This window comes from Alligator mississippiensis, chromosome 11, assembly GCF_030867095.1.
Source record: "Alligator mississippiensis isolate rAllMis1 chromosome 11, rAllMis1, whole genome shotgun sequence".
Lineage (NCBI taxonomy): Eukaryota > Metazoa > Chordata > Crocodylia > Alligatoridae > Alligator > Alligator mississippiensis.
In genome coordinates this window covers 734,970-762,941 of record NC_081834.1, presented here as the reverse complement: position 1 = coordinate 762,941, position 27,972 = coordinate 734,970, and the positions used below count along the sequence as shown (strand labels likewise).

General features: G+C 68.3%; 3 protein-coding genes across 5 annotated transcripts; 1 reads left to right on the top strand and 2 right to left on the bottom strand.

Moving 5' to 3' along the window:
• Positions 1-68: 68 nt before the first annotated feature.
• Positions 69-17,111, bottom strand: FURIN (furin, paired basic amino acid cleaving enzyme). Of its 3 annotated transcripts, none has more exons than XM_059714445.1 (16): positions 16,200-17,111; positions 13,860-14,245; positions 9,731-9,829; positions 7,772-7,867; positions 7,110-7,238; positions 6,858-6,934; positions 6,305-6,393; positions 5,939-6,111; positions 5,543-5,755; positions 5,224-5,324; positions 4,958-5,061; positions 4,570-4,687; positions 2,861-3,040; positions 2,620-2,744; positions 1,960-2,076; positions 69-1,873 (listed from the first exon to the last, which is right to left on the bottom strand). In XM_059714445.1, the coding sequence occupies exons 2-16, from the start codon at positions 14,037-14,039 to the stop codon at positions 1,305-1,307; spliced, it is 2,370 nt and encodes a 789-aa protein (XP_059570428.1). In that variant the 5' UTR covers positions 14,040-14,245; positions 16,200-17,111; the 3' UTR covers positions 69-1,304. The 3 variants fall into 3 exon arrangements, with proteins under 3 accessions (XP_059570428.1, XP_059570429.1, XP_059570427.1); XM_059714446.1 differs by having other exon boundaries at positions 16,292-17,111; XM_059714444.1 differs by lacking the exon at positions 16,200-17,111 and adding an exon at positions 15,380-15,549.
• A 976-nt stretch (positions 17,112-18,087) lies between these two features.
• Positions 18,088-23,528, top strand: MFAP1 (microfibril associated protein 1). The gene is made up of 9 exons (XM_059714453.1): positions 18,088-18,281; positions 18,391-18,610; positions 20,007-20,136; positions 20,519-20,706; positions 21,196-21,304; positions 21,417-21,577; positions 21,773-21,932; positions 22,745-22,834; positions 22,977-23,528. The coding sequence occupies exons 1-9, from the start codon at positions 18,203-18,205 to the stop codon at positions 23,157-23,159; spliced, it is 1,320 nt and encodes a 439-aa protein (XP_059570436.1). The 5' UTR covers positions 18,088-18,202; the 3' UTR covers positions 23,160-23,528.
• Positions 23,529-24,731: 1,203 nt separating this feature from the next.
• HYPK (huntingtin interacting protein K) lies at positions 24,732-25,542 on the bottom strand. The gene is made up of 4 exons (XM_006271138.4): positions 25,314-25,542; positions 25,178-25,233; positions 24,980-25,031; positions 24,732-24,894 (listed from the first exon to the last, which is right to left on the bottom strand). Exons 1-4 carry the CDS (start codon positions 25,494-25,496, stop codon positions 24,799-24,801), a joined length of 387 nt encoding a protein of 128 aa, XP_006271200.3. The 5' UTR covers positions 25,497-25,542; the 3' UTR covers positions 24,732-24,798.
• Between the last annotated feature and the right edge of the window lie 2,430 nt (positions 25,543-27,972).

Sequence of the window (27,972 nt, the reverse complement as noted above, 5' to 3'; positions counted from 1 at the left end):
CGGCCTGTGCAGCTGTGCAGGGGGGGGGATGCAGGGTCCGGGGGCACAGAGCAAGCAGGGCGGGCAGGTGGTTTGCATAGTTCTGAACATTTAATCTCTCCCTCTAGCGTTATATCCACATCCATTAAATTAAAAACGGGCGCAGGAACCGTTCCTGCCTGATTAAATTACAAGAAAAAATTACTGTGCACCAAAAAGTTATCATAGAAAAAGTCCTGGGGCCCGGCCAGGCCCCCCCCCCAACACCGCACGCAGCCTTGGGCCCGGCCTGCTGCTGCAGGGGATGGATGAATGGATTGTGAGCGCAGAGCCAGTGCCCGGGGCGGGGGGCGGAGGCTCCAGGTGAGGAGCAACATGGATTGTCACCAAAGGGGGGCAAGGCACGTCAGGAGGGGCAGGGACTCCAGGGACCAGGGCCTTTGCCAAGGGAGCTGTGGGCGGGTGTCGGGTCCAGCAGCCCCTAGGGCCAGAGGAGAGCTGGGGTCCCGTGGCCCAGGCCCTGCAGCGCTGCCCCCAGGCTCCACAACCCTTCGTACTGCCTGAGTGAGGGGCGGACGGCTGCTCTCCAGTCACAGCAGGATGCCTGGACGGTGCCCCCCCCCGCGGGCCAGGGTGAGGCCAGGCCCCGGGGCAGCCCCACGTGGCTCAGCAGCATGGGGCGGGGGCAGCACAACCCTCCCCACTGCAGGGCTGGGTCCCAGGCTCAGCCCTGGGCAGGGGCAGGGGCAGGGGATGCTCCAGGGTGGCCATCCCCAGTTCTGGCCCATGGGTGCTTCCAGCCCCGGGCCCCTTGCCGCCGGGAGATGTACGCTCCCTGGTCCCTGCCAGCCGAGGGGCTTGGGGCCCGGCTCCAGCACCTCCCTGGGGCATGCCCAAGAGAGGAGCAGGGCCTGGCCATTATTGCTGTTGAGGAAAGCAGGGAGAGATGCCAGACCCAGGGCTCGGGGACGGGTAAGCAGAGAGGAGCCTGCACAGGCAGGAGAGGCTGGGCCAGGCCAGGGTCCTGGGCACAAGCAGCCCCTAGCAGGGAGGCAGCAGAGGCCCAGCTGTAGGCAGAGAGACTGGCCAAGTACTCATCGCTGCGGCACGCGTGGCCCCTGCCCTGCCTGGTGGGCGCTGGCATGGGGCAGGGCCGGGCAGCATGGGAGGGGGCCACTGCAGAACCCACTTTGGCGAGCACAGAGAGCACGGGCACTGGGCACGGGGCCCTCCCAGGAGCAGGACGGGGCCAGCCCCGGCATCTGGAAGGCCAGGCCTGGCCGTGCCAAAGCAGAGTCTGTGCCCGCCCGCCCTGTGGGGGCTCATCAAAGGGCACTTTGGTCTCTGATGAAAGCAGTCCTCTCGCTGTGTGCCTCGGCCTCCTCGCCCTCCGAGTCGGATGGCGCCTCCTGCCACACGTCAGCCGGGAGCCCCTTGTAGGAGATGATACCGCTGTCCAAGGCGTAGACCTTGACACCACGCAGGCTGAGGCCCGAGCGCAGCTGCAGCACCAGGAAGACGACAATGAAGATGATGACGATGAGGGCACAGATGAGGCTGGCCACCAGGATGGGCAGGTTGGAGGGTGCTGGCGCCTCGGCCAGGCCCTCGTTCAGGGCGGGGGATGCCCGGCTGCTCTGTGTCTGGTGGGAGCAGGTCCGGTCTGGGGGGCTGTAGTGCGAGTGGGCCGGGCAGCTCAGGCACTCGGTGGCACTGGGGCCGGTGCACGTGGCGCAGGAGGCGTGGCAGGGCAGGCAGAGGCGCGGAGCAGCTGGTGGCTCCACACTGTTCTCTGCCTCGTCGGCCAGGAGCGGGGCTGGGGCGCTGGGCGCGAAGCCGGGCGGGCAGCGCTTCAGGCAGCTCTTCTGGTGCAGGTAGTAGCCTTCCTCGCACACTGTGGGCACAGGGCTTGTCAGTACGCCCTGACCACCCACCTGCCGGGACACTGCTCCCCCCCGCCCCAACTGTGCCCACACTCACCCACGCAGGCCTGGCTGGAGGCGAGGGTCTTGCAGCCACTGCTCTCGATGCGGTTGGAGATGTCGGTGGACTCGGATGCTGTCCCGTACAGCACCAGCGTGAACTTGGTCAGGGTGCCTGTGGCCAGAGGCAGGCGTGAGACAGGGGGACCCTGCCCCGTCCCATCCTCACTCCCTGCAGCGTCTGCCTGGCCCCGTCCCATGGCCTGCTGCCCTGTCCCCATCACGCCCTGCTGGGTGTAATGGAGGCAAGCACCAGCCCCTGCGCTGGGGCCTAGGAGGAGTGTGGCTCATGCACCACCCACCCCGTGGTGCCCTGGTCCTAAAGAGGCTGCTCCAGCCCCAACTGCCCTCCAAAGCGGGGGTCTCCCCAAGTGTGTCGGGAGCCTGCGTCACTGCAGAAATGCTGCGGCCAGGACAACTCCGAGCCACGCAGAGGCAGGGCTCAGCCAGAGGAGCTGCCTGTGGCCTTGGTGCCAGGCTGAAGCTGGAGGGAGCCTGGGTGCCCAGCACAGAGCCTGGAACACCTGCACCCACGGGCCCCAGCCCGCGGCAGCCAGGCCCTGCCCGAGGCAGCATGGCAGGTGCACAGGGGGAGCCGGCTGAGCCCTGCCACAGAGGAAGGGGGCAGGGGGCCGCAGGGTGGCGACCTGGTATCTACCATAATTATTGGCCTCGCTGGTGTTCTCGATCTCCAGCGCCCAGTCCCCGGCAGGGTCCTCATCCCACGAGTGCGTGGTCATGAAAGCCCAGTCGTTGAAGCCATCACCCGAGTAGTCATGGGGCCTGGGGCAAGAGCGCGGTGAGTCCTGAGCCCCCAAGAACCAGCCCCCGCCCGCTCTCCCCTCCCCTCCCCTCCCCTCCCCTCCCCTCCCCCAGGTCAGCCCCCATCCGGCTCCTACCTGGAGGCCAGCAGGGTGGAGCGGGTGCCCATGGGGCTGACAAGGTAGATAGCCAGGTCCCCGCGCCGGTTGTAGGACAGCGTGAGCCGGGCCTGGACGTGCTCCAGTCGGCTGACGTAGTTGGCCCTGCCCAGGCAGGCGTCCACCTTCCGCCGCACCTCCAGCCGCTTCCCGATGTCCCTGCCAGCAAGTCAGGTATGAGCCTGGCTGCTACCCGCTGCAGGCCTCTGGTGTGGCCCAGCACCCAGGTGCCAAACCACAGCCCTGAGCAGCGCCCCTTCCCCAGCCCCTCTCCCTGCCCCCTCAAACCAAGACCCTGGGAAAGCCACACGCCAGGCCCGCTGTGGCCAGTGCTGCAGGACCGGGCCAGGCCAGGCCAGGCCCCTGGGGGCTGTGCAGCCATGGAGGAGATGCCAGAGTCTGTAGAGCTGGGCTGGGCCCCAGGGTGGGCCATGCATGGGGAGGGGGCTGTGCCAGGGAGCGGCAAGCCCAAGGGGGCCAGGGAAGTGCCCTCCGGCCAGGCTGGGCTGCCCTAGACTGGGGCCCCTGGGAAGGGGGCAGAGGTGGGACTGGAGGCCAGGAGTCACTTAGCTGCCTGGGAACACAGCCACGTGGCAGGGATCTTTCCCCAGCCCCACATGGACTGGATGCCCAGGTCTCCTGTGCTAGGCAGTGCAATCAGCATGCTGGTGTGTGGGTGTGCACATGTGCGGGCATGCACACACATGCGTGCACACGCTCCTGGAAGGGCTCTCCCCTCCTGAATGGCTGCACTGTGCCAGCCATGAATGGCCCTCTCTTCCCTGCATGGAGATGGCCACAGCCCCAAGCACGGCTCCAGCATGCAGCACAGCCCGCAGTCCTCGCCTGCCCACGGCAGCCCCACCCTGGGCACGGGGCAGGGGCTGGGCCTCCTTCCCCTGCTTCCCAAGCCCCAGAGGCAGGGAGCCCTGGGAAGAGGCAGGGACAGGGGCCGGGGCTTTGCTAGGACCCATGCTGGGGCCCCCTTGGCCTCAAGCAGTAGGGCACCTGGCCACAGCCTGCTCTTGGCCACAGGACCAGAGCTCCTCGACATGCACCAGCTGCAGAAAAAGTGCCTGGACTGGACCTTAATGCTGGTGAGGGAAGGCAACATGGATGCCAGGGCTGTACACATGCACTCACACGTGCTGCCAGAAGCAAGACGGGGCATGGGGAGACAGGGCAGGGGAGTCAGCGGCTGGTGCAGCCTCTGCCCAGGCACCTCCCCTGACACACCCTGGGCAGGAAGGGCCTGGGGCAGCGCCCACGTCACGGCCACATGGGACACGGCACAAGCGCTGCTTTGAGACGGCAGCCGGGCCTGGTGAAAGGCAGCTCTGTCTGCCGCTGAAAGCTGCTCTGTGCGGTGCTGGCTCGGCAGCTGCTCCCAGACCACAGTGCCGCAGGCCCCGGCATGCTCCACTCAGGCAGCAGGCCCTGCACGGCCGCCGCGCAGCCGCTCTCCCAGTGGTGACCCAGCCCCTCCTCCGAGGACGCAGCCCTGGTCTGGTGGCAGGTGGGGGAAGGGGCCCAGCCCTGCGCAGCCAAAGCCTCCTTGCAAGGCTCTGTGCAACAGCCTGCCACAGAGGGAACGTGGCCCCTGGCCCCAGGGAGGGAGCCCAGGTGTGGCCACAGCTCCCAGCCTCCCTGCTTCCCCGTGCGGTGCTGGACCCCGGCAGCCGCCTTACCTGGGCTCCGTGAGGATGTCAACAACACACTTCCGCTGGGGCCCCACCGAGGTCCAGTTCCTGGCCAGGCTCACCATGGCGCCCGCATCCAGCAGCCCGTAGCCGTACGAGTGGCTGACTGTGGGCAGAGGGCAGGTGAGGGGCTGGTGACGTGCCCCAGGGCCTGGTGTTGGGGGGTAGGGAACCTCATGCTCAGGACCCCCCAGGCAGCCGCTCAGGGCTCCACGTGCCACCAACCCTGCCCAGGCCAGTGCCCCCTGACCCATGGTGTGCTGCTGCTCCCACGGGTCAGGGACAGGGGGTCAAGGGGCTGCAGCCAGTCCTGGCCATGCCCAGCTGGGCCAGTCCAGCCCAGGCCAGCCCAGCCCCCGGGGTGGGTGCTAGTTACCTTTGCGGCCCACGCCATTGGTGACCCAGTCATTGGCATTGAGGTGTGCCGGCTTGGACGTCCGCACAACTAGGTGCTGCATGTCCCGCCACGTCAGGTTGTTGCTGCAGAGACACAGCGGGGCTGGAGACGCAAGGCAGGGGGTGGCCAGGACCCCACACCCAGCCCCTGCACCCAAACCCTGCCCTCACATCCCCAGCCAGCCCCATCCCAGCTCCCTCCCAGGTGTCTCCAGCCTCGTGGTGCTGCCCCTCACCCAGCCTTACTTTGCCTCCAGGGCGAGGGCGATGATGCCAGCAGCCAGTGGGGCAGAGGCCGAGGTCCCCGTGTGCGACTCGGTGCACTTCTGCCGCAGGTCGGTCGTCACCTGCAGGGGCGGGAAGCCCCAAGTGTGAGCAGCGCTGCTCTCCATCCCAACCCCAGCACCCAGGCCAGGGCAGCCATAACCACGGCACAGGGCAGGAGGGCACAGGGTCCCACCAAAACACCCTGGGCTCTCACGGGCACCAGAGAGGTGAGAGGAGCCACTCCTGCCCCTCCCAAGGCCGTCCTGTGCCCAGGGCACGCCCCGCCAGCCACACTCACGATCTGCTTCTCGTTCTGGCCGCCGCTGCTGTAGGTGGTGGCAAGGGTGGAGGAGCAGGCCTCGCTGTACCAGGGCACATTGCCGTACTGCGTGGTGCTGCTGATGGACAGTGTGTAGATGCTGTTGGTGTAGCCGTCGCAGTTGCAGCTGTCGTGCTCCCGGCCCCCGTTCCCCGAGGCCCAGACGAAGATGGACCCCAGCCCCCCGCGACCCTACAGGCAGAAACAGAGCCAGGTGCTGTCACTTGAGCCCCCCACGCACAGCCAGGGCTGTGTGGGGCTGACGTTGCCCAGGCGAGTGGAGCTGGCCCCATACCAGGAGCTTGCCTCTCGAAAACGCGACAGGGGACAGCAGGTTTGGGGCAGGGAAGGGATGGCAGGCACGGCCCTGCTCACCTGGCTGACCCCGCGGAAAAAGGCCTCCTCCGCCAGCCGGGCCGGGCCGTCCACCGTCTTGCCATCATCCTCGGGGCCCCAGCTGGCGCTGTAGATGTGGATGTGGTTGGGGTTCAGGCCCAGGGAGCGGGCCTCCACGGCGTCCGTCACCTCCCCATCTAGCATCCGCACGCCTGAGCCAGAGGAAACACGTCACTGCCCAGGGCTGAATATGCGACCCAGCTTGTCCAGGGCCTGACCCCCTTCCTCCCCACCCCTGAGACCCGAGCCTGCCCCCGCGACCAGGGCCCATCTCCCTGGAGCGCAGACAAGCCCCTACCTGGGCCAGGCCGAGGCTGCCCCCACCCCACCTAGGCACACACCCACCTCCAATTTTGGCGTTGTATGCCACGCCCACGCCACAGATGCCGTTGTTGGCCACAGCAGCCACTTCGCCAGCACAGCGTGTCCCGTGCCTGCCCCAGAAGAAGCCATGCTCAGAGCCCCGCCTGGGAGTGGGGCTTAAGCACAGACACGGCCCCCAGCCCAGCCCACTGGGTCCTGGCCACACAGCATCTCTCCAGGGCTGGGGCTCAGTGCTTGTGTACCCGGGACCAGAGATGGGCATAAGTGGCGCAGCCATGGCCAGGCATAAGCCAGGTTCTTGGTGTTGGGAAGGTGGGCATAGGCGTGGGCAGGTTCCTCTGCAGCCACAGTGCTGCCACAGAGCACAGGCGGCTGTCTATGGGCTGGTGTCTCCCGTGCACCCGGCCCTCACCCAGGCACAGGTCTGCTCAGGGCCTGGCTGCCACCCGGCCATCACCCATCCTAGGCAGCCCTCTGCAGGGAGCCTGGACCCCCGCCTGCAGCTGGGCCCACCCTGCCCTCTCTAGCCCCACCACCCTCCCCTCCTCTTGGGCTGCACCGGCCCCTCACCCACCGGTTGTCATTCATCTGTGTGTAGCGGGGCTGTGGGTCGGAGTCTTGGTCATTCACATCGAAGCTGGCATCGGAGTCCTGCGAGACAGAGCTGCTGTCAGCCTTGTCCACAGCGTGGAACAGGGCTCCCCACTGCCCGCTCCCAGCCTGGCCTGCTCGTGGCCGCACACAAGGCCCAGCTCCACAGCCCAGTGCAGGAGGCAGCGGGGCGCTCACCTCCTCTCCCGCCACGGCTGCAGTGCCCCCAACTCACATAGTTGTCCTCCAGGTCTGGGTGGTTCTTCTCGATGCCATCATCCAGGATGGAGACCACAATGCCCTTGCCTGTGTAGCCCTGCTCCCAGGCTCCCCGCACATTCAGGTCCCGCTGGTTCGTGTTGTACTGGGGAAACGCCGCAGGTCAGAACCTGACAGGGACCCCAGACAGACGCTACCCAGAAGCGCCTGGTATCAGGGCTCAGGCTGCCCCACAGCACATGGCCGCGGGGCTGCTGGTGCCGGGGGAAACACCTGGGTCTGGCCTGGCTCTGCTCAGGCCGTCTCTGCCAGTGCTGACTGCAGGCAACGCACCGCATGCGACGGGCCAGGCTCTGCCACGGGCAGGATTCGCTCCCAGGGGGCCACAGGAGTCCTTCCTGCAGGCAGCTCTCATGCCTCCCACCCCAGCCCCAGAGGAGGCACAGAGAAGGACCTGACCAGCTAGAGGCCCCAGATCAGCAGGCAGGGACACGTCTGTCTGCGTCAACTTGAGGCAGCCAGAAGCAGACAGACAGACACGCCAGGATGGAGAGCCAGGGGGGCCCTAGCAGGCCTCTGCCCAAGGTGGGGTCTGTTCCAAGTCTCATCCATGAGACCAGTCCCCAGCCCAGCAGATGCCCCGCTGCCAGGGGAGGCCCCTGCTCGGGCGGCACCTACCAGGTACCACTGCTGCGGGAACTTGGGGTCTGTGGGCTCCGTGAAGGTGTCTCTCTTCGTGCGGCGCTTGGCCACCTGCTGCTCCAGCCAGTGCACCTGGAGACACAGCGCTAGCGTGAGGAATCGGTGGAGGTGACGTAGCCCCCTTCCCCCAGCATGGGCTGGGTCCTGCCCTCCCTACATCTACAGCAGCCACTCTGACCCCAGCCCCATGGTACAGGGAAGGGGAAGCAGGGCCATGCCAGGCTCAGCCAGGGGCTGGTGGTGGATACTGGGACGGGCAGCAGGTGGGAGAGGAGGGTTGTGTGGAGCATGGAGCTCAGGGCAGGGGCTGCAGCAGCTCAGAGCTCAGGAATCCTGGCACTACAGACCAGCCTGTGGCACTGCGGCGCTGGGCAGGGGGGGCATCGTGCTCCCCTGATCCCCCTGCCAGGCCCAGGGGAGCAGCAAGGACTAAGAGCCCCAGGCGGTTGCCCCACGGCCCTGCGCCAGGCAGGCTCCAAGCCAGCAGCCACGCTCCAGTGGAGCGGGCAGGTCGGAGCCGCAGGCACAGCGCTCAGCTGCACTTGGCAGCCGCCCGGCAGACGAACCTGACAGGGCCTCCCCACCCTGCGGTCAGTCAAGGCACTGCCACGCTGCCAGCCGTGCCAGGCCGCCAAGCCAGCCACGTCACCAATCGGGAGCATGCTGGCACGGGCTTGGGCAGGGATGCCTGCTGCACTCCCTCAAGCCATGGAGCCCAACGCTGCAGCCCCTAGAACTGTAGGCAGCCGGTGAGCTCTGCCGCACCCGACGCTGCCCCTGCCCAGCCCCCTCTCCTCCCTGGTGCAGCCCAGAGGAGAGGCCAGCGGGTGTGCTCTGCCCATGCCCGGTGCTGGGGCCTGGCTCAGGCCTCAGCACAGATGGCCCCAGCACCCAGAGCCTGTGGCAGAAATGCCACAGTGGGTGCCCCTCTCCAGAGACCTGTCTCAGCCAGCCTGGGAGGCTGGTGTTTCATTCCTCAGGGTGGGGATCTCCCACCTGGTCTACATGACAAAAGCCTGGCGCCCGGGAGGCGGATGCTCTGGTCACCTGGGCAGGGGGGAAAGACCCGGCCCTGCGCGGGCCCAGGTAGCCAGGGATGCGGGGGAGATTGGTCGGCTTGTGGCCAGTATTGGCAGCTTCGATTGGACCGGGCTGCTGAGGTCAGAGAGGTGATTTAAGGGCTCGGTCCAAGAAGAAGGGAGTCAGCCGTTAGCCATGCGGTCATCCAGGTGAATCTGAACCTGGCTCTCTCCTCATCACCGCATGCTCCAAGAGTGCCCTGCCTCCAGAGGATACAACAACCACCTCTGGACGATGCGAGTGAGTAAGCTACTAGAGATCCGATTAGATATTTAGTTTCAGTAACTCCGATGCGTTTAAACGGCTACCTCAGCCACCCTGGTTTGCTCTATGGGATTCCTCTGATATTCCTGTAAGATTTCTATGATACTGCTCTACCTTTTACCCTGTTTCCACCCTACCCCTGTAATCAATAAAGTTCTCCTTGTGACCGGTGTGGGAGACTTATTGCGGGGTGGGTCTACATTATGCCAAGGAGGCCCCTTAGGTCTGTGGACTAAGGGAGACTTTCCTAATCAGCCCCTGACTTGGGGAAGTGCCCCAAGTGCCTGTATTGGGTCTAGGACCCATTGGACGATCAGGCCTCGTTCTCCAAGGCGCGCAGAGCCAGAAGTGAGTCCAGAGCCGTGGATGGTGGCAGTGGGACCCCAGGCTAGCGGGGGTGCTCCAGGGAAGGGGTCGGCCGGACGGGACGCACCCCAGGGGGGCACTCGGAGCCTGGACGGTGGGCGGCGCAGGGAGGTGGGCGGCTCAACGCAGGAGCGCCCCCTACTGGCCCGCCACAGAGCCTACCACCAACAGGAGGGACAAGGGGCAGCCTGCCCCACCAATGCTGCTGGGACCCCATACACGTACCTGGGGCTCCCTGGCCAGGCGGCTGTGCCAGGACGGGTGGGGCAAGAGCGAGCGCTTCACCACGGCGTGGTGCCGGAAGTGGTAGTAGTCCCCCACAATCTGCAACAGAGAAGAGCGAGTCAGAGCCCTGGCTGCCCCGGCTCCACTGTGAGCCGCAGAGCAACGTCAGAGGCCCCGGGTCTGGCCCCATGGGGAGCCCTTTCCTGGCCACATCTGGGACCCCGCTCCTGCCCGGGTGCCAGCCTGCTGCTGTAGCACAGCCCGGCTGCAGGAGACACCAGAAGCTGCATGGGCATCGTCTCCACCCAGGGCGCCCAGCACGTGCTGGGACCAGAGTGAGCCCTCGGCAGGGGTGATGGCCCAGAGAACAGGCTCTGGCATGCGAAGCCCAGCCCTGCCCCAGCTGGGTCTCCCCAGCACCCAGCCCCATGCCAGCCTCAGCAGCACCCTCAGGGCCCTGGGTGGGGGGAGCGGAGGGTGGCTAGCCCATGACACTGCACCCACTCCAGAGCTCCAGCCAGGGCGTGGGGCCGAGACAAATGCCGATCCTGCAGCCAGCCAGACAGGGTCTGGCCCACAGGCTTCCCAGCCAGTTATTTTTAACCCTCCTGGCCTGTCATTTCCTCCTCCCTTCCTGCAACACATCCTGCAGCAGAGGCGGCTGCACCTGCCCTGGCTCCACAGCCCTGCCCCCACCCCCAGAGGCAGGAGGGAAAGGGCTGCCCGCTGCAGGGACGGTGCTCCTTGCTGGGGCTGGCTCTGCCGTGGGCACGGGGGCTGCCCGAGCACTGAGGACAGCCCAGCCTGGAGGGAGCCAGCAGCCCCCGGCGGGGCCCAGGCACTCCCGAACGCCAGGCTGGGCTGGGCAGCGCAGGGCGCAGGAGCCCTGGGCTTCGGCCCCAGCTGCTGGGCCTCCCAGGGAGGGCTGGAGGCTGCAGGTCTGCCCTGGGGCAGCGAGGCCAGGGTTCACCCAGTGCTGGGCTGCAGCTTCCCTGCCTGCGAGCACCGGGAGAAGGCTGAGCACAGAGCTCACATGCACACACGAGTCTCAGCTGCTTGCAGAGGGCACGGGGCCTTCTCCAGGCATCTCCGGGGGCCCACGCGGAGATGGGGCCCGGCTGCTGCTCTCCAGCACCGCCCTGTGCCAGGTGGGGATGCACAGCAGCCGCTGGATCCAGATGGCCCTGGGCTCCTGGCAACCCAGGCCTGAGCCACGTGCCCCAACCAGCTCGCAAGGGCCGGCCCAGGCCTATGGGGACCACCACTCCGCGCTGACCTGGGCAGGTCCCACCAGCCCCGCACAGCTGAGGGAGAGGCTCCACGGCCCCCAAGCCCTGGCTGCAGCATGCACCAGCGCCGCGTGGCCTGGGGACAGGGCCCGACTGCTCCACGCGGCTCAGGGACTCTGCCCAGTCGCTGGACCAGCCAGCACCCTTGCGATCCCCCCACACCGCCCCACGGCACCGGACAGGACTGCCCCCTCTCCCCGCAGTGCCCGGGACGGCCCCAGTTTGGGCACAGCGACCTGGCTGGCGCCCACCTCAGCCTGCCCCGCCAGACCTCCCAGCCCGTGGGCCCGGGGCAGGGCCCTGTCGCTGCACCCCCTCTCCGGGGAGCAGCCAGCGAGCGCAGCGGGAATCATGGGATGTGCTGCCATGGCAACAGGGGGTTAATGGAGACCTGCAGCCAAGCAGAGATCCCGAGATAAGATGGCACCTGCCCAGCAGCAGCTGCAAGCTGGAGCAGGGCTGGGCAGGCCCGAGTCGCGGCACTGGCTCCCAGCAAGCACCCTGCGGCGTCAGCACCACCGGGGACCGGCGCGGGCGGGAGAAGCAGCAAAGCCGACTCCCCCAGGGACTCCAACATGAACCCCTACTCGCGGGGCGTCGGAGGCCCCCGGCCCCCCAGGAGGCAGCGGGGAGGGCCCGGCAGAGGAGAGCAGATGTGAGGGGGTGGCCAGGCCCCCGCGGGCAGCATGCCCAGCCTGGCGCCTCTCCCACGGGCAGCCCCAGCCTAGGTCTGCCCAGGCCTTCCCCACCCACTGGGCCCCAACGCGGCAGGCGAGGCGGAGGGATGCCAGCCGCACTGCCGTGGGTGCAGCTCTCTCCGCCAAGCCTGACCCTCGCCCGCACAGCCCAGGGCCGGCAGGGGACAGGGCACGGACACGGGGCAGCACTCGTGCCAACCTGGGGACTGAGCTGCCGTGGGCCGAGGCCAGGCCGCACCGCACCAGCCTCTTCCCGGTGCCGTCACGCAGCCAGCCCCCGCTGCCCTCCCGGGGAGAGGGAGCCCCTGGGCCTGCGCTGCCCCAGGTGGGCGCAGGCGGCCGCCGGGCCGGTCTGCAGCAGCCACCTCTCCGCCCGCCTGCTCCAGCTGCCGACACTTGGCACCGCGTCACCGATTGTGCAACTTCCTGAGGGATTTCACTCATCCGCTTCCTTCCTGCCCAGCCGAGCCAGCGCGACGCAGCGCCTAAGGAGCTCGTGCAGGCCGTGGGAGCCGTGTCGGCTGGGGGCGCTCGCCCTGCACGGCAGACCTCCCCATCGCCACCCCCCCTCCAACGCCTGCCACGGCGGGGTCAGGGTCAGGGTCCGGGTCCGGGCAGCGGGTGCAACAGCTGAGCAGTCAGACCGGAGGGGCTCCCCCGCGGTGGCAAACCTGCCTCCTCCACCCCCCAAAGCACGAGGAAGGCAGGAGGGGCCTTTCTTTCTGCCAGCACAGCCCCAGAGCTGCCCCGTCCCACTGAGACGGTTTCTGCCTCCCACGCCCTCTGCCAGCTGCCACGGCTGGCGCCTCCCGGCCCTGCGGCACCACTGCAGCAGGAGAGAGAGCTGCGTGGAGCTGCCAGAGGCAGATTCCCTGTGGCCCTGGGAAAAGGACAGCTGGGCCCCGCGGCCAGTCTCTGTGGGGCACCACTGGCTCCCCCTACAAGGAGGGACTGGGCCCAAGGGCTTCCCCAGCCTTGGCCCTGAGGGGTAAGCAGGCTGAAGCCCGGGACAGGGCTGGCCGAGGAGAGATGAGGCTCCAGCAGCAGTGACCACGTGGCTGCCACATGAGGCCTGGTGGCACCAGGTGGGCCCCTCACAGCTGCCAGCGCCCTGAGACTGGTCAGAGACAAGGTTCTGACGGCATTTCATGCTCCACCAGCTGCGTGGAGCTGGGCCCCGGAAACCACAGCACTTTCCCCTGACGCCCAAGCCAAGCTGGTGCAGGGAGGGCGAGGAAACCGCCATGGGCCAGGTCTGCCCCATCACGCCCCGCAGGCAGCAGGGAGCCCACCTACTGCCAGCCTTGCCAAGCCTCTGCCACAGGGTTGCAAACACCTCCGTTATCAGTGCCACCAGCACCCCGGGCGCCCAGCCAGCAAGTGCAGGGCCTGAGAGCTGAGCCCTGCCACCAGCACGAGGCCCCTGGGCTGAAGCCAATGCTGCAGAGATAGCCGGGAGATAGTGGGCGCCGTGACGCTCCCAGGGCGGCGATCCCATGGCACAGCCAATGAGGAGCCGCTACATGGGGCACTTGCCCGGCTTGGCCCCGTGCTGCGTGCTGACACTGGAAAGCAGAACTGTGGGGGTGATGCTGACACAGGCCGTTCAAAGGACAGAGCTGGGGCGAAGGACACGACCGCTGTCAACAAGCCTGCTCTGGGCGGGACCAGCAGGCTCCGCGCTCTGGGCTCAGCACCCGCCGTGCGGCCCCCACCCCGCCGGGCGAGCTGTGCGTGCCCACCGCAGGAGGCAGCACCAGAGCCATGCCCCGCACACCGCTCCCTCCTCGCTCCCACGCAGGCTTCCCCCGCCAGAGACCCCTGCCCGGGGCAGACTGGACCCGTGCACCCCCACTCCCAAGCCACCTGGTCCCCCAGGGCAGACAGCCCCTGCCAGGGCCCTGGGCGACACGGCACAGGCCCCGCTCACCCCATGCCCATCAGGCCACAAGTCAATAGCACACACGGCGGGGGCGCAGAACGGGTGACCCAGGTGCCCGCCCCTGGCCTCGGCAGACACGCCTGGCCTTGCCGTCAGGGACAGCAGCTCCCGCAGGGGCCCCGGGGCCGGGCAGAGGCAGCAGAGCGCCCAGGCTGTGAGGGGAGAAGGCAGGGCCCCCGGCGGGCTGGGAGGAGACTCACCGGCCCCAGGTTGAGGAATCCATGCTTCCTGGCCAGCCTGTCAGCCTCTCGCGGCCCTGCCGGCACCCGCACTGCCCAGGTGTTGGTGTAGACGCGCTGCACGAGCACCTCCTGGGCCAGCAGCACCAGGGCCGTCACCAGTGTCCAGAGCAGGAGCAGCACGCGGGGCCACAGATCCATGAGCGCGCCGGGGTGGCCGAGCGCCGGGAGCAGGGGGTCCAGCGACGGCGCTTCTGCTCACAGCCGCTGCATGCCCAGGTGCCTGCTCTGCCTGGCCGGCCTCCCCGCGGTCCGAGGGATCATGGGGCTCACGTCCGGGCGGCAGCCGGGCCCAGCGGCAAAGACGGCAGCAGCCGGATGGCAGGGACAGACCTTGGCACCACGACCTGGGGGCAGGAGGAGTAGTGGTTAGACACGCCCGGGAGCACGTGGGCTGCCTCTCCCCGCTCCCTGCCGCGTGGTGGACCAATGGCGCTGCCAGGAGCATGCAGGCGCAGGTCAGCCCAAGCCAGGCCCGTGGGGGTCTCCGCAGGCAGAGGGAGCGCTCGATCTGCGCCACCTCCGCGCCCCCCGCGCAGCAGGGCCCCCGGCAGCCTCCTCTGCAGGCGCTGACCCAGGCAGCTGCTGCCGGGCTTGGGAGCGCGAGGTGGAGGCGGTGGCTGGCGAGAGGCCCGGGTGCTGGAGCACAGCGCGCTGTTTACCCTGCCTGTTGGCCAATGTGTGCTGACACGCGCGTGTACAAACAGAGCAGGGATGTGGCCGGAGCCGGGAAGTCACCTGGGCCAGCCCCGCGGCTGGGGAGCAGGGACCGACACGTCGCAACCCCCGCAGCAATGGGAGCGCAGCCCCGCGGCCCCAGGGCAAGGGCGACCGGTGCGGGTGCATCTGCGTGCCCCCCAGCCCAGCACACACCACCCCACAGCACCCCCGGCCCCGGCCCCGCCCGCGGAGGGGGGCAGCGCAGCAGCTCAGGCTGGCTCCGGCTCGGGCCTCCAGACAGCCGCTGGTGGAAGCCGTGGCACTCGCAGACCCTCCGGGGGCTTGCAGGCCTCCCGCCCGGCTCTGGGCACGGCGCTCCGGCTACCCCGGGGAGGCCGGGCCGCAGAGCCCTGGTGCGGCCGCACGGGGGTCTCCAGCCCCGCGCCCGCGCCGAGCACCCGGCAAGAGGACGTGCGGCCCGGCCCCGGCCCCCCCCGCCCGGCCGGCCGGCCGGCCGAGACGGCGCCGCGGTGACACCCGGTGACTCACCGCCCGCCCGCCCGCCCGCCTCCCCCTCGTCCCGGGCGCGGCGCGGCGCGGCGCGCCTGGCCGGCCGGGGCCCCGGGCAGCGCCGGTCCGCAGGGCCCTCGCCCCCTCCGCGGGCGCGGCGGCAGAGCGGGCCGGGCGGACCCGGGCACGGGCCCGACACACGCTGTCACCGCCCGCCCGCAGCTCCCCGGCCCAGCCTGTCCCGGGGCCCGCGCACCAGCACGGCCGCCTCCCGCCGCCTCGCCTCGGCCCGGCCCGGCCCCGGCGCTCACCTCCGCTCCGCTCCCCGGCCCGGCTCGGTGCCCGTGCGCGGCCGCGGCCCCTTTATGCTGGGCGGCACCGCCCCGCCCGGCCCGGCCCAGCGCGGGGGACGGGGACGGGGCCGGGCACGACCCGGCTGTCAGCACCGCCCCGCCCGGCCCGGCCCGGCCCGGCCTGCCCCGGCGCCGCCGGATGCCGCCTCCTGCCCGGCCCGGGCGCTCCTCCCGCGGGGCGGCGCCGGCGGCGGGGAGGAGCCGCGGGCCCGGCCAGGCCAAGGGCAGCGGCGGGAGCCGAGCCGAGCCGGGCCCCGGGCACACGTGGCGCTGCCCGCTGCCCGCCGCGCGCCCAGGGCCGCCACCAGGCCGCCTTGTCCCGCTCGGCCCGGCCGAGCGGGGAAGGGCAAGGGCCCGGCCCGGCCCCCGCCAGGCTGAACCGGGGTCGCTACCGGGGGCCCCGCTGCAGCCGACGGGCCGTGGCCGCCGCTCGCGGAGCGGCAATGCCCAGCGCCCCGGCCTCCCGCCCAGCAGGGCAGAGGCGCGGGCACCTGCTGCGGGGCGCACCCGAGGGACCTGCCCGCCACTCCTGGGCCGGTGGCACCCGAAGGCCCGATTCCCACCTTGGCTCGGGCCGCAGCCACCCGGCCTGCCCGGAGCAGAGCGCAGCGCCGCCCGGGGCTGCCCCTCTTGGGCCCGGGCAAAGGCCGAGGCTCCCAGGGCAGGAGCCAGCTGGAGCACAGCCCCCGCCTGCTGCCAGGCTCTGCCGGGACGGGACAGCACAGCACAGCACAGGACGTGCTGGTGCCCGGTTTCCAAGCGGGTCTAATCGTTTCACCTGCGGGGTCACGTGGCGCAGGTCTCTCCTTGCAGCCGCGCCGCCACCTTCCCACAGCGGGACGAACTGGGGCACCCGCGCCGGACCCGTACCTCGATGGGTGGGAGCAACAGGGGCTGCGAGCGCCAGGACCAGGTGCCCCCGAGCAGCGCTCCTCTGCAGCCAGAGATTGGGAAACAGCTAGCTGATGGCATCCCCGCGTGCCCGCACCCCCACGCGCTCGGTGCTGGCACCAGCCGGCACACACAGGAGCTCGCAGCACTCGATCCTGGCGGGCACTGCCGGGGGAGCCCACAGCAGCCTTGGCCGTGGCCCCGCAGCTAAGCCAGCTCACGCCCTGCTCAGGCTGCGACCTGCAGGACCGGCTCTGCCCAGGCCCTGCAGGCAGGAGCGCGTCTTGCTCCTGAAGCAGCGCAGCACGGCTGCGTTGTGCAACGCGCAGGTTTGCTCGGAGCCGCGCCAGGAGCGCAGCAGGGCGCGCCCAGCCGCCACGGCCAATTAGCGCGGGAGCGGCAGCGGGCTCCGCGCTCCCTCCCTTCCCGGGGGCCTGCTCCACAGCGGGGTTTCTTGTGGCCGAGCCGGGCCACGCCAGACCCTGCCACCAGCGACTTGCCCTCGAGGCCTCCGTGAGCCAAGCCCCTGCCCCCGGGGAGCTTTGCCTCGCGGGTACGTGGACCCCACGGCAGGCCATACGCCCAGGCGCTGCCCGCCTGCCAGGCTCCCCTCCAGGTGGCCCTGGCCCTGGCCCTGGCACCAGGGCCCTGCTCCCCCCGTGCCGAGGGCAGCCCCCGGCACCGCTCTCCCGCCCCAGCAGGGACGCGCTCACAAAGGACGAGCCGCAAGTGCCGGCAGCTGCCTGTGAAACAGGATCTCCCCGGGCAGGCATGCAGGGCCCTGGCCGCGCGCCAGGCTGCGACGGCGCCGCGCACCTGCCCCTGCCCCAGCCCCAGCCCCGCAGCTGCTCCGCGTGCCGGGCCCAGGCCCCGGGCTCGCAGGGGCCACGCGAGCCTCGGCGTCGGCTCCTGCACGTCCGCCATCGCCGGCTCGCTCGCCCGCCCCTGCTGCGCCCGGCGCCCGCTCTGCCCGGGAACCCCGAGCGACAAGGCCGCTCACGCCGGGGCCAAGGCGGCGCTGGCAGCGCCAGGCAGGCCCAACGCTGCGGGCTTCCCCAGCAGTGCCGGGGCCCAGCAGCCCGTGCTTGCTCCACAGTGCCGACCAGGCCCGGTGCTGCGAGCGTCCCCAGCAGTGCCCTGTCCACACTGAGGACAGGCCCACGCGCGCTCTAGCAGGGACTTGGCGCGCGTTTCTGCCGCCGGCTGCCGTGACACGGCGGGGCCCTTCCAGCGTCCTGCGGGCGCGGGGCAGGACCGCCACCCCTGCCCTGCCGGGAAGCAGAGGCCTCTTCCTCTCTTCCAAGAAGGGCAGGAGCGGGACGGGGCTCGCGGCCCATGACGCAGCCCCGGCCCGTGCCCCGGTGCCAGGCTCCTCCCCCGCACTGTCGGGAAGCGCCCGGCCTGGTTTCCTGCCTTGCGCGCAACCGGCTGCGGTTGACACCTGGTGCCTTGCACAGAAACCTCCTCGCCTGCCCGAAACTGGGTCACCCGCTGCGGGCCGGGGGCGGCCAGAGGCTACGCCCGCCTGGCCCAGGGCACGGGGCAGGGCACGGGCAGGGCCGCTCGCGGGGCGGGGCGGGGCGGGAGAAGCCGCCCACCTGCCTTGGCACAAGCACCACCCCAGCCCCGGGACCGACCCCACCAGGCCACTCTCTCCCACTTCCGCAAACTCTATCCCCTCCTTTGACCAGAGCCCCCACTTCCGGTCAGGTGGGAGGGGACCGCTGCCCTCTTCCGGTTCCGGGGTGAGGGTTCAAGTGCCGTCGGAGTTGACTTCCGCCTTGGCTTCTCCGCTGTCCCCAGCTTCCGGTTCCGGCGGACGGGAGCGGGTCTCGGTCTCGGTCTCGCTGTCGGTGGGTCCCGGCCGGGCCCGGAGCAGCCGCCGCCGCCATGTCGGTCCCCAGCGCCCTGATGAAGCAGCCGCCGATCCAGTCCACGGCGGGCGCCGTGCCCGTCCGCAACGAGAAGGGTGAGGGGGGGGCGGTATCGCGGGCCGGGCCGGGGGGCGGGGGTGAGAGGAGGGAGGCCGGGGCAGGCCCAGGCCCCGGGCCCGGCGCTCACCCGGCCCCTGCCCGCAGGCGAGATCTCGATGGAGAAGGTGAAGGTGAAGCGCTACGTGTCGGGCAAGCGGCCGGACTACGCGCCCATGGAGTCGTCGGACGAGGAGGACGAGGAGTTCCAGTTCATCAAGAAGGCGAAGGAGCAGGAGGTGGAGCCCGAGGAGCAGGAGGACGACTTCGCCAGCGACCCCCGGCTGCGGCGCCTGCAGAACCGCATCAGCGAGGACGTGGAGGAGCGGTGAGCCCTGCCCCGAGGTCCCCGGGAGCCGGGCCGAGCGTCTGGGGCAGCGAGTCGCCAGAAGCGCTCGGTAACAGTGCGGCCCCCCCATCGCCCCCAGCCCCCGGCCGTGCTTCTACGGCGAGAGAGCCGCCCGTCACGAGCGCGTTTCTATTTGACCGAAGTCCCAGGAGCGAGGTGCTGCGCGAGGCCACGGGCTGCCGCGGCGTTGCTCAGCAAGCGAGGAGCAGGCTCCCCGCGGAGGCTGTGCTCGTGGCACAGGGGAGGGGCGGCCTCCTCCCGGGCAGGCCGGCGGCTCGGTGCTCAACGGGGTTCACAAAAAATGGGTTCCTGCTGCCTTGCGAGGGAGTGCCCAAGCTGTCGAGGGGTCGGCTGCGGCTTGTGCTTCAGCACAGGCTGCGTTGCCTGATGGCACTCAGGGCTGTCACGCTTCATAGACTCGTAAAACTCGGGTCGGAAGGGACCTTGTAGATCTTCAGGTCCGACCCCTGCCTGGGCAGGAGGGAAGCTGGGCTCAAGTGACCCCAGCCAGGTGGACATCAAGCTGCTTCTTAAAGCCCCCCAGGGTAGGAGCCAGCACCACTTCCCTTGGAAGTCGGTTCCAGATCCTAGCCGCCCTGACTGTGAAGTAGTTCCTACGGACGTCTAATCTAAACCTACTCTCCAACAACTCGTGGCCGTTATTCCTTGTTATCCCGGGGGGCGCTAGGGGAAACAAGGTCTCCCCCAAACCCTTCTGGTCCCCCCTAGTGAGTTTATAGACAGTCACCAGGTCCCCCCTCAGCCTTCTCTTGCAGAGGCTGAACAGGTTCAGGTCCCGTCGCCTCTCCTCGTAGGGTCTGCCCTGCTGCCCCCTGATCATGCTGGTGGCCTCCTCTGGACCCTCTCCATGCTGGCCACATCCCTTCTGATGTGCGGCACCCAGAACTGGACACAGTACTCCAACTGCGGCCTGATCAGTGTCACGTAGATGAGGAGGATCACCTCCTTGGACCTGCTTGAGATGCACCTGTGGATGCATGTTAGCGCTGCTGACCGTGACCTTGCATTGTCGGCCCATGTTCATCTTGGAGTCAACGATGACTCCAAGATCCCTTTCTGCCTCTGTGCTCTCAAGAAGGGAGTTTCCCATCTTATAAGTGTGCTGCCGGTTACTACTGCCCAAGTGCAGCACCCTGCACTTGTCTGTATTGAAACACGTGGTGTCTTAGTTGCGTAAGATTCGCATGCAGGTGCCTGATCTGTGGCACTAAGGAAGAGCGGGGCCCAGATCCATCCTCCTGGTAACCGGTGGAGTCACAACAGTAGATTAGGAAGGTTGGGGTGAGGCTTGGGGCAGGTTTGTGGGGCGTTGGTACAAGGTGACTGAGGTGCTGGGTCTGGGGCCTGTCCACAGGCTGGCGCGGCACCGCAAGATTGTGGAGCCAGAAGTGGTCGGAGAAAGCGACTCGGAGGTGGAGGGAGAGGCGTGGCGCATAGAGCGGGAGGACAGCAGCGAGGAGGAGGAGGAGGAGATCGACGATGAGGTACGTGCAGGGGCGCAGCAGCTGGTTGCAAGTGTGCTGCCGGAGGTACTGGTGCCTCCGGGCCTCCCAGCCGGGTGGGACAGAGGCTGCTGCTGGCAGAACTGGACAAGGCCGCGGAGGCTGGGTGTCACTGTGTAGGCGGCTCGGACTGACCTTTTGGGCGACAGGCTCCTTCCAGTCCTCACTGCAGCTGGGAGGGGGCAGCAGGACAGAAGCTTTTGTTAGTCCAACACATGCCACAAACTTTGTCTGTGATGTGACAGAGCTGGAAGGGACTTGACCACTGGTCCCTGCTTGGGGTGGGGAAGCTCTGGAGGCAGAAGAACAGAGGAGGTGGAAGGGTGGTGGCCCTGACACCTTGGTCTGGGGTGGGCTCTGTCAGGAGATTGAGCGTCGCCGCGGGATGATGCGCCAGCGAGCCCAGGAGAGGAAGAACGAGGAGATGGAGGTGATGGAGCTGGAGGATGAGGGCCGGTCTGGGGAGGAGTCGGAGTCGGAGTCTGAGTACGAGGAGTACACAGACAGCGAGGACGAGATGGAGCCGCGCCTCAAGCCCGTCTTTATCCGCAAGTATGTGCCACAGCTGCCTGCCCGGGGAGGCTCTGGCAGCTTGTGGAGGGCAGAACGCCAGCCTGGGCCACTGTTCAACCTCTGCGTGAGGAAGCAGTGGCTCTTCCTACCACAGAGCAGTGGCAACAGGTGCCTGAGCTGGAGAACCAACTAATGGCCCCTTGGGTTCCAGCCCCAGGTTGGGTGCCAGGCCTGGCATGTTGCAGCTCTGGTCCCCAGGGGATGAGCATGGAGCAGTAAGGCTCCAGACAGCCTTGCCATGCTGCAGCCAGCTCATCAGCTACTATCACCCCCTTCCTCCCCTGCCCCCCCAATCCTGAACAGCCTGGGTGGGGAAGTAACAAAGCAGGTCTGCCTAGAGCCAACCCAGAGGGGTGACCTCACCGCCATGGTGCAGTAGGGGGGGATAAGAGGTGTGGACTGAGGGAGGGGTCAGGTGCAGGGGTTGGTGATGGGATTTGAGAGAGTTTGTGCGGCCTGTGTCTGCAGGAAAGACCGGATCACAGTCCAGGAGCGAGAGGCAGAGGCAGCCAAGCAGAAAGAGCTGGAGCAGGAGGCCAAGCGGTTGGCTGAGGAGAGGCGGAAGTACACGCTCAAGGTACCAGGAGGGGCGGGGAGAATGTTGGTGGGCAGCTGGGCTGCGGGGGCAGTGTCTGTGTGAGGGCAGGCCTCCCTTGGTAGGCTTGGTGCTTAGCTTGGGTCTCCTGCAGATTGTGGAGGATGAGGCCAAGAAGGAGCTGGAGGAGAACAAGCGCTCCCTGGCCGCCCTGGAAGCGCTGGACACGGATGACGAGAACGATGAGGAGGAGTACGAGGCCTGGAAAGTGCGCGAGCTCAAGCGCATCAAGCGGGACCGCGAGGAGCGTGAGGCGTAAGTGCGGGGTGGCACCAGGCCTGCCCAGCCCACCCCCACACACCTGCTCTGTCTGGGCACTGCAGCCTGCCAAGCTCCCTTGTCTGCAAGGGTCTCTGCACCCTGCACGGTGTCTGCCCTTGCAGCCTGTGACGGCTGTGCGGAGCCCTGGGCAAGGGAACAGGGACCTCACGTGGCTTCTGCCTCCACCAGGCTGGAGAAGGAGAAGGCGGAGATCGAGCGCATGCGCAACCTGACAGAGGAGGAGCGCCGCGCCGAGCTGCGAGCCAACGGCAAGGTCATCACCAACAAGGCTGTGAAGGGCAAGTACAAGTTCCTGCAGAAGTACTACCACCGTGGCGCCTTCTTCATGGTGAGTGCTGGGCCGGGCCCCTGGGGCCAGGAGGATGTCTGCTGTGTTCAAGGGGGGTGAGCACAGGAGCAGCAGGGATAGGTTTCAGGGGGTGACTAGGATGTGGCTGTCTTAGCCCCGGTGCGAGTTCTGGTTTGCTCTGCTTTCCCCGTCGCTGGCAATATGCACAGCCACATTGTGCTGCATGCATCTGATGCATTCTTGAGTCTCTGCAGCAGGAGCCTGCGTTGCTCCCCTTCCTGTTGGTCTCCTTTCAACCCGGTGGTAGTGCCAAGCTCAACTTCCTTGTCTATCCTGACAATGCCACTGCCTTGTGGGCTCCAGCCCCTGGGGCCCCTTGGTGCCAGGCTTGTCCCAGGACCAGAAAGGCGCTGCGTTTCTGTTGTCACTGCCCCAAGTCAGTAGCGACTTCCCCATGGCCACTTTCTGCCTCTTCCGTTTGCTCATACTGTCCCCCCTGCAACAAGATCTGCTGCAGTCCTGTCTGTAACCCTTTCCTCAGGCTGCTGCGCTCTGGACCACGGGGGGGCGCGGGGCTGTGCTATGCTGCATGTATCTGAAAGGTGCCTAGTTCTTCCAGGTTGATGCAGGAGGTTTGTTGCTTGGCATGTTTGCTGCTGGCCCGAGTGCCTGTGTGGCAGGTGGTCAACAACCCAGCACAACCACCGAGAGGCCAGATGGAGCAGTGTGCTCCTTGGCTGTGCTGCCACAGGCAGGGAGCCGGGTGGTGTTGCCAGGAATGCTTGGCGTGGGCTTGGCCTGGTCTGCGCAGCCTGGCTGGAGACATTCCTAGCTGTGTGCTTCCCCCGCAGGATGAGGACGAGGAGGTATACAAGAGGGACTTCAGCGCTCCGACCCTGGAGGATCACTTCAACAAGACCATCCTGCCCAAAGTCATGCAGGTGCGTGATGGGGGAGTGAGGTGGGCTGCTCACTGTGCATACGACCCTGCCAAGCCTGTGCTCTGGGACGGAGGGGCATTAGCCCCCCTGCTCCAAGGGAAAGTCTGTGCCAGAGCTGCTACTCTGACTCTCTCTCCCCTAGGTCAAGAACTTTGGGCGCTCCGGGCGGACAAAGTACACGCACTTAGTGGACCAGGACACGACCTCCTTCGACTCAGCCTGGGGCCAGGAGAGTGCCCAGAACACCAAGTTCTTCAAACAGAAGGCAGCTGGTGTGCGGGATGTCTTCGAGAGGCCATCCGCCAAGAAACGGAAGACCACCTAAGGGAGCGCCCAGGAGAGCAGCGCACTGCTGGTGCCGGGGTGGAGGTGTGTCTGCTCTGGCCCCCGGCCCCAGCCTGGTCAGTATGTCGGGGTGGCAAGCACTTCTGCTATAGACTTTTTCTTCACCAGCACCGAGCCCTGCAAAGGGCTGCACAGACTTCCCACCTGGCTCCTCTGTGGAGCAGCTAATCTGTGACAGCTGGAGCAGCCCAGCCCAGCCCATTACCAAGGGGCTTCCCCCCATGGGGGGCAGCAACTCCCTGCTCCAGTCTGCAGCGGCTGACAGCCCCCTCCTGCCTGGGGACTTCTTGGACTCTTTCCCCCTTTCTAGGCCTTGGCATTAGATTTGATTAAAGTTGATTTGTTAGAAGACGGGTAGTGCTCTCCTCCTTTGGAGTGTGTTTGGGGGGGGCGGTTAGGCACAGAGATGATCCGAGCAGGGTGTGGGACCCTGCCCCCAGATTCAAGGAAGCCAGCGGCAGAGTTGGGGTGGGGGCAGGCTCTGTGGCTGGGTGTGAAGCCAGTGGGAGCGCAGCAGTGCTGTGCCGCTCTGCAGGGCCCCCCAAAGCGTGGAGCCTGGGGCAGTCACCCTGACTTGTGCCCTCAGGGACAGCCCTGGTCAAGCAGCTGGTGCACGTGATACAGCACAAAAGGTAAGGGCCCTGCCAAGGCTGTGCTGCCAGGAGGGCAGGGGATGCTTCAGCAGCCACTCCAGAGCCCTCGCACTGCCTCGTGCTGGCACCGCTGTGCCAGGGGCTCAACCCTGAGCCCAGGCCCCTCCACTCCCTGCACCATGGCTCTATCCTGCCAAGCCCTTGTCTGCTTGCAGAGCCTGGGGCAAGGCTCTCCCTGCAGGCAGTACTGGCCCAGGGGAGCAGAGCAGGCCTGCAGCACCCAGGCGCTGTGGCAGCGATGTTCTGAGCCTCTGGGACAAGTCCCTGCATGCCTGGGTGCTAACTCATGCTTTGGTGCTAAGCCACCCTACTCTGGAATCCAGCAGCGCAGCTTGGACCACATTTCTCTGACCTAAAGCAAGAGTCACTGCCAGGTTAAGAAAATCTGCCTGCTTGAACCTCCTGCTTTGCGATCGCAAGACCTGCCGGTCAAAGTGAAGCCCACAGGGTCATGTTCACAGACACATCCACAGCTTCCCAGGTCACAGGGAGAACCAGGGGCAGGCCTAGGAAGGAGCACGCTCATAGCACACTGGGACCCCCAATCACTTCCAGTGAAAGACCGGCTCAGCCTGAGAACCCTAAAGGAGACTCCAGGTGGCACCAGGAAGGAAAGGACGAGACGAAACACTGCAGGTAGATGCCAAGCCTGGGCAGGGGCAGAGATGGTGCCTTGGAGCAGGAACAGCCTCCCCTCCCCTGGGAGCAGCGGGTCAGTGCCCCGAGGGCAGCAAGGACGCGGGAGCCCTCGTCAAACGTGCCCGCGCTGCAGCCCTTCAGTGCAGCAGGCGCCAGCGCCCAGACAGCCGACTCCCGCCTGCGCAGGGGGGCAGGGGCGCCGGAGCCCGCTCGAGCGGGCGGATTCCTGTGCCCAGCTCCACATAAACGGCACCAACAGCCCAGGCCAGATGGTGTCTTTATTCCCATCAGTCACAGAGTGTCCAACCACCGCTGCCGGCCGCAGGCTCAGTTGGTGAGGGTGATGAGGGCCTCCACCACGTTCCCCAGGTGCTCCCGCAGGCTGCGCTCCGCCGCCGCCCGCGAGATCTCCATCTCCGTCATCTGCAGGGAAGGAGCAGCGGGGTGAGCACGGCGGGACCGCCCCAGCAGCTCCGTCCCCCGCTCTCGCGAGCCCCTCCGCACTCACAATCAACTCCAGGTCCTCCTTCTTGATGGTGACCTTGGCGAGCTCCTTCTCCCTGTAAGGAGGGCGCGGACACGGGCGTCAGTGGCGTGCAGCCCCGGGTCTCCGCCGGAGCCGGAGCATGTGCTCGCGGGCACGAGGCTCGCCCCGGGCCGGAGGAGCGGCCTGGCCGCGTGCGCTGCCGCCCCCGCCCCCCCTCACCTCTCCTGCTTGGCCTTCTGCTCCCGGGAGCGCCGGTCGCCGATCACGGACATGGCCTGTGGGGGACAGCGCGGGTCAGCCGCGGGCCCGGCCCGAGCCCCCGCCCGCCGGCCCCCGCCCGCCGGCCGGCACGCACCGTCTCGAGGTTGGAGCTCTGGATCTCCTTCTCCTCCGCGTAGTCCGTGACGCGCTCCAGGTCGGCCGCGCCGCTGTCATGCTTCCGCGGCTTCTCCGCCGCGCGGCCCCCGCCGTCCGCGCCGCCCGCCGACCCGTTCGGCTCCGTCTCCAGCTCCAGCTCCACGTCCCCCTCGGCCGCCATCGCGCCGCCGCCGCCGCTTCCGGGCCCGGCGACACGCGGCTGCGCGGAGCAGAGCGGCCGTGCGCCACTTCCGCCCGGTGTCGGATTGGCTGGCGGCGGGGAGGGCGGGCCGCTGCGCCCGAGCATGCGCAATCGACGCGCTGAAGCCGCTGCCCTTCGTGCGCTCGCTGCTGGCACGTGGCGCTGGCCCTGCTCGACGCCCGGGCCCGCGGGGCCGCCTCCGGCGCAGCCCCGGTGCGGAGCGGCCCAGGCGCTGCAGGGCCCTGGACCCCCGCCCCGGGCGCTGCGGTCCTAGCCCACGGAGCACGTGGGGCGGTCACGGCGCGGCCCCAGGCTGCTCCCCGTGGGGTCACCCACGACCCCGGGCGCTGGCTCCAGGCCCCGTGCTCCTGGGCTGCCCCGACTGTAACCTGCGGGTCGGCTTCAGCCCCTCTGCCCATTGCAGCCTCCGATGGAGCCCCGCCTGGCCCGGGCGCGAAGCCTCTCCCAGGACACCGCTTGGTCCCCGCTGCTCGCTCTGTGCCCTGGCCGCTCACTCTGCCCCGCACGGACGTGCCGCCAGCTCCCTGTTGCCGGCCACGGTCGCACCGAGCCCTTTGCGCTGCAGTTTTGTGGTTTGCTCCCTGGAGCTGCTCGTCCGCCGCGGCCCCAGGGTCCACCTGGGAGCCTGTGCGCTCCCCTCTGCAGCCTCCGGGCCCCGGCTCCGGCCTGCCCTCTCTGGCCACCTCTCGGGGCGCCAGGGATGGCGCAGGTCTGCAGATGCCTGTGCCCGAGCAGGCCCGTGCACGTGCAGCGTGGGCGTTTCCCCGTCCCTCGGCGGGAAAGAGCTGTGTAAGGCCGCGGGGGGCTCCGCGGTGGAGCGCGGGCGCAGCACGCTGAAGCGCGGGTGCTCATGACTTTGCTCATCCTCAGCTAACTGCTCTCGGTACTTTTGGGAAAGTCACTTCTATGGCCCCATTGCCTGTGGCTGCCCTGTCCTTCGCGCTCCCCTGGCCCCTGCCACCCTGCCCCCCCACATTGAGGGACAGCTGTGGGGCAGACCGGGGCATGGGCGGTCACTCTAGGGCAGGGGTCAAACCTGGGTGACAGCCCGAGTCCAGGAGAGCAGCCAAGGGCCAAGGTGAGGCTGTGACCGAGCAAGCGACTGATCTGGCCCAGGAGGTCCAGGGAGGAGCAGGCAAGAGGTTCAGGGCATGGAGTCAGGTCTGGGAGCTGCAAGCAGGCCGGGGGCACGGCCGGGCAGCCTGCTGCCCAGCTGAGCTTGACCAGGCCAGTGTGGGCTGGGCCTCACCCTGGCGGATGGTCCCTGCCAGCTGGATCCCCACGTACACCCCACGGGGCCCGGGATGGGTCTGGCCCAGCCAGGCCTCAGGTCCCTGCAGCAGCAGCAGGACAAGCACGGTCCGCTCTGGCTCCCCTCGGCCTTGCCGCCCTTCTGGGCACAGCTGGGCCCGGGGCAGCTCCCTGCGGCTCTGCTGGCAACCCCTGCCCGGCACGGACGTCCCCACCTCTCACCCGGCCCTTGGCGCTGGGGCTCCCTGCAGCAGGGAGTGCCACGGGCTGCTCTGCGCTGTCACGTTCCCCAGGGCCAAGGGCTCGGCCCCCACCCCCACCCCCACCCTGTGCATTGCACTCTGCATTTGCCATCGGGGGACCCCCTCTGCCCCCCCATCCAGCCTGGGAGCCCCCGTGGCTGGCAGCGTGGCATGGGGCTCCGCGGTCTGTGTGCTGTGGAACCGGCTAAGCCCTGCGGCTGGTAAGAGGGTTAAGAGGCTGCATTTGGCTCCCAGCCTAATCACGTTTGCTGCAGACCTGTCTCACCCCAGGTCCCCCCCCCCCCCCCCCGTGGCCAATGGCAGGCAGCTGCCTAATTGGCTTCCCCTTTGCACAGACTGGCAGTGCCGGGGCTGCGTGGCTCACACTCTATCAGCCAAGGCTGATGCCCCGGGGGCTGGCGCAGTCCACCTGGCATCTCCACTGGGAGCCGTCGGTCTCGGGACTGGGCGTGGGATGATGCCCAGCGGCCACCAGACACAGGTGGGAGCAGCGTGGGGGCTGCGGAGCCCCCTTCTCGGCAGCATCGGCCAGGGCGTGGCGGGGCCCAGAGGAGGCTGCTGTGTGCACAGGACGCCCTGGCCCCAGCCCTGCTGTGCTCTGAGGGGCAGCAAGGGGGTCTGAGCCCCAGGGCTGCCGCTGGCGGGAAGCCTTCCCCATCAGGTGGGTCATGCAGGGAGGACCCCAGGGCCTGCTGGGCGCCGGCTGCAACGGGAGCTCCTCTGGGCGCAGGCACCCCGAGCAGGCAGGGCCAGGCCCTCGGGGCAGCGTCGCAGTCCCTGTGGCAGCGCTGGTCCCAGGGTGGGGGCTGCACCCTCCAGACACTGCAGGGGAAGGGGGCATGGAGGGACTCCTGCGTGTGGGGCTGGCGCAGGCTCCTCCTCCACAGCCCTGGGACCCCCGCTCATGTCCTGGCCTGGCT